The following is a 10,000-nucleotide window of genomic DNA, read 5'->3' on the forward strand; positions in this document are numbered from 1 at the left end:
TTGTTGTTTTTTTATTGTTTGTTTTGTTTTGTTTTGTTGTTGTTTTTTGTGTTTTTGAAAGCACCAGAAAAAAATGTTTACCTGTATGATTATTTCATAATCCGACCAAACTCCATCACATTCCACTAACTATTTTCTGGAGGTGGGTGAAAGAATAATTTCATTACTACAACTTAATGCCTTCGTTTCGACTTTTCGCGTCTCTCTTCAGTAAATCTTTGTATATTGATAGCGAAAATAACGAATCGGTTTAGATGGAAAAATGGATTGTTAATCTGTGCTTGTTTGTTAGCTCGTGTGGGCTTACTGTTTTGTTTGTTCGTTTGTTTTTTGTTGGTTTTTTGTTTGTTTGTTTGTTTGTTTATTTTTGTTTTGTTTTGTTTTGGGTTTGTTTGTTTTTTGTTTGTTTTTTGTTTGTCTTTTTGGGGGGTTGTTTGTTTGTTTGTTTGTTTTGTTGTTGTTTCGTGGGTGTGTTTTTGTTTGTTTGTTTGTTTTTTTTGGGGGGGTCTTTTTTTTTTCTTGGGGGGGTGTTACATGACTCATCTAATTCATATGGTTTATGTAATAGATGTTCATGTATAATGTTCAAATGCACATGAAATGAACTTCTTGCCTTGCCTTGCCTTGGAAAAAGGAAAGTGTGTTCAGCTATTGACACGTTGCGGTAAAAACAGTTGTGCTATTATTAACACACAGCGCTGATGAACATATTGACAGTGACAGGTAGCGTGCTTTAACTATCGATGGGCACACCCTCATTCAATTCAACTCAGCTCCATCACTGAACGAACGAACGAACGGACGAACGAACGAATGCGAGAGAGGTGTGTGTGTGTATTGTGTGTGTGTGTGTGTGTGTGTGTGTGTGTGTGTGTATGCGTGTGTGTGTTTATGGCAATGAATAGACGAAGTTGTGTGTTGTTGTTGTTGTTTTTTTTGGGGGGGGGAGTTGTTCGTTTTTCTTTTTAATCCTGCCCTCATAAAGAACAAAGTAACAAGTGAAATAACAACAAAACAACAACAACAAAAAACAGTAAAGTAAATTAAACCTTACGAACGAAAAGAGAGAGAGAGAGAGAGAGAGAGAGAGAGAGAGAGAGAGAGAGAGAGAGAAAAGAAAAAGTGGGAGTGGTGTATAAGTAGAGTTGATTTACATGAAAGTGTCGTTAAATGGTTGAACAGACACTTGCAGAGGCATTAGTCGCTGCAGCTCAATAGGTCTGGGCATTCGCCTTGTAAGCAGAAGGCTGGAGCTTCGATTTCTCCTGATAACTTTTTTTTTTTTTTTCTAAATAATTATAGTTTGTGTTCAAACTTTCTTTACATCACCAACAGATGATTGCAAATTTTGACAGGCTCTAGGGTCCCGGCTTGTGCTTTGGGTTTGTGAATACATCAGACATCTGTTGTTGTTGCTGTTGTTGTCGTTGCTGTTGTTGTCGTCGTTGTCGTTGTTGCTGTTGTTGTTGTTGTTGTTGCTGTTGTTGTTGTTGTTGTCGTTGTTGTTGTTGTCGTTGTTGTTGTCGTTGTCGTTGTTGTCGTTGTTGTTGTCGCTGTTGTTGTTGTTGTTGTTGTCGTTGTTGTTGTTGTTGTTGTCGTTGTTGTTGTTGTTGTTGTTGCTGTTGTTGTCGTCGTTGTCGTTGTTGTTGTCGTTGTTGTTGTCGCTGTTGTTGTTGTCGTTGTTGTTGTTGTTGTTGTTGCTGTTGTTGTCGTCGTTGTCGTTGTTGTTGTCGTTGTTGTTGTCGCTGTTGTTGTTGTTGTTGCTGTCGTTGTTGTTGTCGTTGTTGTTGTTGTTGTTGTTGTTGCTGTTGTTGTCGTCGTTGTCGTTGTTGTTGTCGTTGTTGTTGTCGCTGTTGTTGTTGTTGTTGCTGTCGTTGTTGTTGTCGTTGTTGTTGTTGTTGTCGTTGTTGTTGTTGTTGTTGTTGTCGCTGTTGTTGTTGTCGTTGTCGTCGTTGTTGTCGCTGTTGTTGTTGTTGTTGTTGTTGCTGTTGTTGTCGTTGTTGTTGTTGTTGCTGTTGTTGTCGTTGTCGTCGTTGTTGTTGTTGTTGTCGCTGTTGTTGTTGTCGTTGTTGTTGTCGCTGTTGTTGTTGTTGTTGTTGTTGTTGTCGTTGTTGTTGTTGTTGCTGTTGTTGTCGTCGTTGTCGTTGTTGTTGTCGTTGTAGTTGTCGCTGTTGTTGTTGTTGTTGCTGTCGTTGTTGTTGTCGTTGTTGTTGTTGTTGTTGTTGTTGTTGCTGTTGTTGTCGTCGTTGTCGTTGTTGTTGTCGCTGTTGTTGTTGTTGTTGCTGTCGTTGTTGTTGTTGTTGTTGTTGTCGCTGTTGTTGTTGTCGTTGTTGTTGTTGTTGTTGTTGTTGCTGTTGTTGTCGTTGTTGTTGTTGTTATTGTTGTCGTGTTGTTGTTGTTTCCAAAGAAGTTGTGAGGCGTTTTTGGATCAGTCTCCATGCTCTGTCTCGCCCCACACTAAATGTTTTCAGTGATAACGGAACTCTAATAGAAAATATCACTTAAAAGTTGGCAGCATACCTGGACAGGCCCCGCCATATTTAACACAGCTGAGACTTGACCAGTACTTTGCCTGCAATGAGAGAGAGAGGAAAAAAAAACAAACATTTTAGTCAACTATCAGTTTGATATCGATAATCATGCAACAGTGTAAAGTTACATGATCAGGAATGTCAGATTGTTTAAATTCATAATCTTCCTTCAGGTCTGTGTGGGAGGGAATATGGTGTGTGTGTGTGTGTGTGTGTGTGTGTGTGTGTGTGTGTGTGTGTGTCTGTGTGTGTCTGTGTGTGTGTGTGTCTGTGTGCGTGTGCATGCGTGAGCGTGCTCGCTCGCACATTACGCATGTTCTCGATAGAATAATTCTGCACACAAGATACAATGGCCTTGCGAAAACAACCCTCCACGAAACTGTTGCGGAAGCGAAACGGAGGGGAAGACAGAAAGAAAAAAAAAAAGATGGAGTAACAACACTGCAAAACAGGATAGGAAAACAGTGTACGGAGACCCAGCAGGCTTTGATACTGATAAAACCGATAGACCTGGAGGAATATGCTGAATAGTTCTTCTGTGCGGCGTACCAACGACTCTTCACAGAGTTAAGTAACCAAAAGAAAAATTTTTTTTAAAGAAGAAGTGCATGTACTACTTCTGTGCGGTGCACCACGACTCTTCGCAGAGTTAAGGCAGAAGAAGAGGAAGGAGGAGGAGGAGGACAATGCGCGCATCCAGTTCTCCTGTGCGGCGCACCAATGATTCTTCACAGAATCAAGGTAGAAGAAGAAGAATGCGTGCATCTGGTTCTGGCGCCCGAACTACACCTCACAGGGTTCAGGTAGAAGAAGGAGAAGAATGCGTGCATCTAGCTCCAACGACTCTTCATAGAGTTAAGGAAAAGTAGAAGAAGAGAAGGAGAAGAAGGAGAAGAATGCGTGCATCCAGTTCTCCTGTGCGGTGCACCAATGATTCCTCACAGACTTAAGGTAGAAGAAGAAAAAGAAGAATGCGTGCATCTAGTTCTGTGTGGCGTCCAAACGACTCTTCACATAGTTAAGATAGAAGAAGAAGAAGAATGCGTGCATCTAGTTTTGTGTGGCGTAAAAACGACTCTTCACATAGTTAAGATAAAAGAAGAAAAAGAAGGAGAATGCGTGCATCTAGTTCTTCTGTGCGGCGTACCAACGACTCTTCATAGAGTTCAGGTAGAAGAAGAAGAAAAAGAAGGAGAATGCGTGCATCTAAAACCATCGCTCCCTCACCATTACAAACTTCTCCGTGATGGTTCTCTGGACGACGCCATAGGTGCAGTGGGCGTTGAAGCAGTCGTGTTGCAAACTGGGGTAGGCCATGTGAACTTGCTCCAAAAAATCTTTCGCCCCCTCCACTCCCCCACGATCTGGGAAAGCAGTGGAAGTTGTATTTCTATTTTGTAAGGCCCATAATATAGGGCGAGAACTGGATGAAAAAGGCATTGCTTATCTATTATCCTCAAAAATAAAGAAGTGTGTGTGTGTGTGTGTGTGTGTGTGTGTGTCTGTGTGTGTGTGGTAGTGACCAGTAGCTCGGGGAACGGTGGCTAAATCTGACGCTGTGTGTACATTCATGCAAGCTTTGATCTGATAATTGTTGGTGTTGTTTTCGCTCTATTGTTGCAGCTACTGCTGCCATGATGATGATGAAGATAATAACGATTATAGTGACGAGGAGGGAAAAAATATGGAAGGGGAGAGGGAGGTTGGAGGGGGGCACAATGATTTTTTTTCCCAATTACGATAATTACTTACTTTTGTTTGTTTGGTTGGTTGGGGTTTTTTGTTGTTGTTGTTGTTGTTTTTTGGGGGGGTCTTGTTGTTGACTGGGTTTTCTTGTGTTTTTGTTGTTGTTGTTGTTGTTGTTTGTTGTTGTTTAGTTTGTTTGTTGTTGTTGTTTGTTTCTTTTGTCTGTTTGTTTTTTTGGGGGGGTCCGGGGGCCGGGGGGGGGGGGGGTTGTTGGTTTGTTTTTGTTTTTTAGGGGGGAGAGGGAGTTGGGGTATTCAGAGCCACTCTTCTCTCTTTGTCTAAATATCGTACACACACACACACACACACACACACACACACACACACACTTTCCAATGATAATCAACAGAAGCATTTCGTTTCATCCATCTCAACAAGAGGAATTCAACAACGGAACTCCATCTTTTTTGCTCTGGACCTCACTAAGCCTGACCAAGCACGTTAGGCTTAATTTGAGAAGGTCAGACATCTACATGCTTTTTCTTCTTCTTCTAGGTGGTTTTTTTTTTGTTTGTTTGTTTGGTTGGTTGGTTGGTTTTTTTGTTGGTTTTTTTTGTTGTTTGTTTTTTGGTTTTTTTCTCACTGATGTGGTGCAGTGTATTATAGAAGCTAGCTGAAAGTCTCCAGTTTCAGAATTATGCATGCATGTGAATGACTGCTGTGAAAGCGCTTTGATTTTTCTCTGCACAAGATTCAGCGCTATGTAAAATAATACTATTATTAGTATTATTAGTAGTATTATCAAACCAGCGTTTTCTGATGAAGAACACAGCTCGGGCTCACCTGTCCCGTTCTTGCACATGCCCAGGCAGGGCCTGGCTCGCTTGGTGCTCCCATGACAGAGCTCCCCTCCCTGCACGGGCATCGGGTTGGTGCAGGTGCGCGTGCGCGTCTGGTTGCCCGTGGCGTCGCAGGAGGCGCTGCAGTCGCTCCAGGGGCTCCAGGGGCTCCACTCGCCGTCCACGGGACACTGCGTCAGGTTGGCGTTGTACACACAGGCGTAGGCGTACCAGAACCGGGTCTGTGGGACAGTTTTTGATAGGTTTGTGTAGAACATATATACATAAATAAATAGATGAATGAATAAATAGATACAACGAATGAATAAGTTACTAGAAACATCACAACACAACAGCACAACGCAACACAGCGCAAAAACACAAAACAGCACAACACATAACAGCACAACACATAGCACAGCACAGCACAAACCAACCCAACCCAACCCAACCCGACCCGACCTAACCTAACCCAACACGACACACGTTGATTGTCACCGTCCTCGTCGTCGTCGTCGTTGTCGCGGGTGATGTCAGTCAGTCATGAGCTGACCTTGATGGGCTTGGTGATGCCCTCCCTCCAGCTGAAGTCGGGGTCGGGTTCCCTGAAGCGGGAGGTGTCACAGTGGATGCGGCGCTTGAGGCACAGGTCCATGAAGCGCTCCCTGTCCACCTCCTTCACCGCCAGCAGGGACTGCGCCATGATGTGCCACAGGGACTTGCTGTCTGCACGGTCACACGTCCAACCATTCCCTCCCGTTACATGGGCGACACGCCCACCTATCCCTCCCTTTACATGGCATGGGCAACCCTCCCTTTTGATGGGCAACACGCCCACCATTCCCTCCCTTTACATGGGCAACACGCCCACCATCCCCTCCCTTTACATGGGCAACACGCCCACCATCCCCTCCCTTTACATGGACAACATGCCCACCATCCCCTCCCTTTACATGGACAACACGCCCACCATCTCCTCCCTTTGGGCAACACGCCCACCATCCCCTCCCTTTGGGCAACACGCCCACCATCCCCTCCCTTTACATGGACAACATGCCCACCATCCCCTCCCTTTACATGGGCAACACGCTCACCATTTCCTCCCTTTTGATGGGCAACACGCCCACCATTCTCTCCCTTTACATGGCCAACACGCCCACCATTCTCTCCCTTTACATGGGCAACACGCCCACCATTCTCTCCCTTTTGATGGGCAACACGCCCACCATTCCCTCCCTTTACATGGGCAACACGCCCACCATTCCCTCCCTTTACATGGGCAACACGCCCACCATTCTCTCCCTTTTGATGGGCAAACACGCCCACCATTCTCTCCCTTTTGATGGGCAACACGCCCACCATCCCCTCCCTTTACATGGGCAACACGCCCACCATTCCCTCCCTTTACATGGGCAACACGCCCACCATTCTCTTTCTTTTGATGGGCAACACGCCCACCATTCTCTCCCTTTGGGAAACACGCCCACCATTCTCTCCCTTTGGGCAACACGCCCACCATCCCATCCTTTTACATGGGCAACACGCCCACCATCCCATCCCTTTACATGGGCAACACGCCCACCATTCCCTTCCTTTACATGGGCAATACGCCCACCATTCCCTTCCTTTACATGGGCAACACGCCCACCAATCTCTACCTTTGCATGGGCAACACGCCCACCATACCCTCCCTTTACATGGGCAACACGCCCACCATCCTCTCCCTTTACATGGGCAACACGCCCACCATCCCCTCCCTTTACATGGGCAACACGCCCACCATTCTCTCCCTTTGCATGGCAACACGCCCACCATGCCCTCCCTTTGCATGGGCAACACGCCCACAATACCCTCCCTTTACATGGGCAACACGCCCACCATCCCCTCGCCCACCATTCCTGAAGACCCTGACAAGACTCATCCCAAGCACGGAAGTAGGCGGGCTTGAAAGGCCACATAATATGGGACTTTTCTTTTCACTGGTGATAATGATGGAAGAGAAGAGAGGAAGATGACGATGATGATGATTATGATGAAGATGTTGCTATGGAGGTCCATTGAGGTTGGGGACTGCGTAACAAGACTGTACTCTACACTTCCTGTCATTTTGATATCTCGGCGTCAACCAGGCCCGAGATATACAGACAGTTGCTATTTTGGTCAGGAAATTAGAGCAACACACCCAAAGACGCATCTGTGAAGTGGATGATACTCGACTGTGTGGTCCTGATTTTCCCATTTAAGACCAGAGCACACTCAACTCTGGGTAGAAGCCGGCCGCTGGCCAAAAAAAACCCACCTCCGCTGGAATTCAAACCCGCGTCTTCCCAGCCATCAGTCCGCGACGCTAGCCACTTCGCCACGGCAGCTGGTGTCAATAGATCGTTTAACTCTGTTAAAGGCTGGTGGTGTGGTTAACGTGGCGGACTGACGACTTGGAGATCGCAGCCGAGTTCGAGACCCATTAGAGGTGGGTCGAGAATAGACCCGCCACAGGCTTCTAACCAGTACCAGAGTTGAGTGTGCTGTGGGTTCACATGGGATCACGTACTCGAGGAGGGTCATCACTTCACATATGCGTTTTTGGAAGGATAGATACATACGTACATACATTCATATATACATTCATGTGTGAGTGTTTGTGTGTGTTTGTGCGAGTGCTTGGTCGCGTGCGTGCGTGTGTGCATGTGTGTGTCTGTGTGTCTGTGTCTATGTCTGTGTCTATGTACCTTCATCTGAAAGGCCATTGGGGATGGAGGAGGCGGGTGGCAACTGGATAAGGAGGACGAGGAAGAGGATGTTAACTCCAAGGATGCCGACCCCTCCACTTATCTCCAACACCTGTCATAGAAACAAACACACACACACACACACACACACACACACACACACACACACACACACACACAAACACACACACACACACGCACGCGACCAAGCACTCGCACAAACACTCACACACACACGCACACACACACACGCACGCACGCACACAAACATGCACACACACACACACACACACACACACACACACACACACACACACACACACACACACAAGTAGGTCCACTGTATCCATGACGAGGGTTATATGAACAAGTACATTGGGGGCAAAAGAGAATACACAACGCGTTTCAAGCCAACAGATCTTGACATGATCAATATACGCCATATTAAGTTCCTCCTTTTTCAAACGAAGAAGCCCTTTTTCGAAACAAGCTATAATAAGCTATAGACTAGTAATAGTGCTCGCCACCAGATTACTGTGTTGAATCAGCACCATTCGATCTAAGCTTTACTAAGACTTGATATATACACTTCTGGCCGACTGAGTCAAAATCAGCAAACACGTTTGGCCTAGACAGAGTATACATATCAGTGGTGGTGGTGGTGGTGGTGGTAGTAAGGTGGTAGCAGTTGTAGCAGCAGCGGCAACAGCAGTAGTGACAGAGGTAGAAGCTAGGGGACTATTTCAAAAGAAATCGTTATCCGGAAGTGTCTCTTCTCACGGGTTCAATTATTTGTCATTTGACTGTCTAGCAGTAGTCTGTTTGCGATCCGGCGAAAGTAAAAAGGCGCAAAAACCAGGCTTTCATTGTTCTATCTAAAATAACCTATTACTTCTTTATCGGCATTCAGAATTTGTTTTACTCGAAACAATATCTTGAGTTACAAAGATAACATGATCAGGGAGGACAATCCAGTACTGATGAGAAACTCGGTTAGCAAAAGTAAATTTAAGCTAGCTGAATCAGTGTTAGTGTTGCTTTGACATATAAGATATAATGATTTGTGTTAATCTGTTACCATTTGATAATCTGTTACCACTTACCCTTATCATCTGCTGTCACATGCTTCACTTCCAGCTTTGGTGAGTCTCTCACGCCATGAAGAAAAAGGTTTCGTCGCACTAAACGGCAAAGAATAGCATGACGATCAAGACGGACATTACTTTTACGACGTCAGTGAAATGACGCAGTGTATGAATGACGTCAAACAATCGTGTGCTTTTCAACACTTACGTACACCGTAGAACAGTATTGACTCTGTGTGTCCTGAATGTTTTGGGGTTTTTTTTAAATATTTTCACTTTGGAGGATGAGGGACCGGGTTGGAGGGGGAGAGAGAGAGAGAGAATGAAAAACGAACAAACAAAACAATTCTAGGCTTAAAATATCTCGTCTGTTGTAAGTCACATCAGGATGATGACTAATCGAGAGTTGGTGAAATTAAGTTGGGGAGATTGGACTGGATTAGAATCAATTGGGTTAAGTAAGTATGGCCAAAGTCGGACGAGTTTACAGAAAGAGGGCAAACATTTTGGAAGCACACAAAAAAATAACCCATCCCCACGGAAAATGACAAACCGTTAGGGATTTAAAAAAAACAACAAAAAAAAAAACCGTTGTCACAATTCTGTGCACGCGCGGCTGCTCAGTGTTCGTGCAAACTGAAACATCGTCTTTGTGAATCGGGTTGCCCTCCACCTCTTCCTCTCCTTCTGGCAAACAAAACCGTGTGTGCGTATTTGTGTGTCTGTGCGCGTGTGGGCCGTGAGCGCGCGCGCGCGTACGTGTGTATGTCGACGGATCGGGAGGTTTGGCTGGCCGAGTGGCCCTGAAGACGACCTCAGTATGACAGCTAGTTCGCGGACCACAGCGGCCACGATAACAGCTCGACCTCCGCAGCGAACGCCTTGGCAACACGGACTTCCGCTGAGAAAGAAAATTGAAACCAACTGCCTCAAGACTTCATGGAGTCTCGGTGTATTGATTGTGAGGGCTTTTGGCGAGTTGGTCTTATAACACGACTCCAACCTTCGATTTCACAGTATTATCTTATCAAGGGAAAGTACTCCTCCAAACAGACATGCTTCAACTTAATGTGGCATCGCCCCCCACCCCCCTCCCCCTAACGTTCGTTCACCAACCAGTGTGTAGCAGA

General features: G+C 45.6%; 1 protein-coding gene across 1 annotated transcript in view; it reads right to left on the minus strand.

Annotated features, from left to right (window-relative positions):
- LOC143291836 (uncharacterized) overlaps positions 1-5,759 on the minus strand; it is a 39,027-nt gene extending 33,268 nt beyond the window's left edge. Inside the window, exons 1-3 of the mRNA XM_076601953.1 lie at positions 5,610-5,759; positions 5,061-5,298; positions 3,759-3,895 (exon numbers count right to left, since the gene is read on the minus strand). Coding sequence (XP_076458068.1) covers positions 3,759-3,895; positions 5,061-5,298; positions 5,610-5,759 — 525 coding nt within the window. The remainder of the gene's footprint in view (positions 1-3,758; positions 3,896-5,060; positions 5,299-5,609) is intronic.
- Positions 5,760-10,000: the final 4,241 nt, after the last annotated feature.

This window comes from Babylonia areolata, chromosome 18 (assembly GCF_041734735.1).
Source record: "Babylonia areolata isolate BAREFJ2019XMU chromosome 18, ASM4173473v1, whole genome shotgun sequence".
NCBI lineage: Eukaryota > Metazoa > Mollusca > Gastropoda > Neogastropoda > Buccinidae > Babylonia > Babylonia areolata.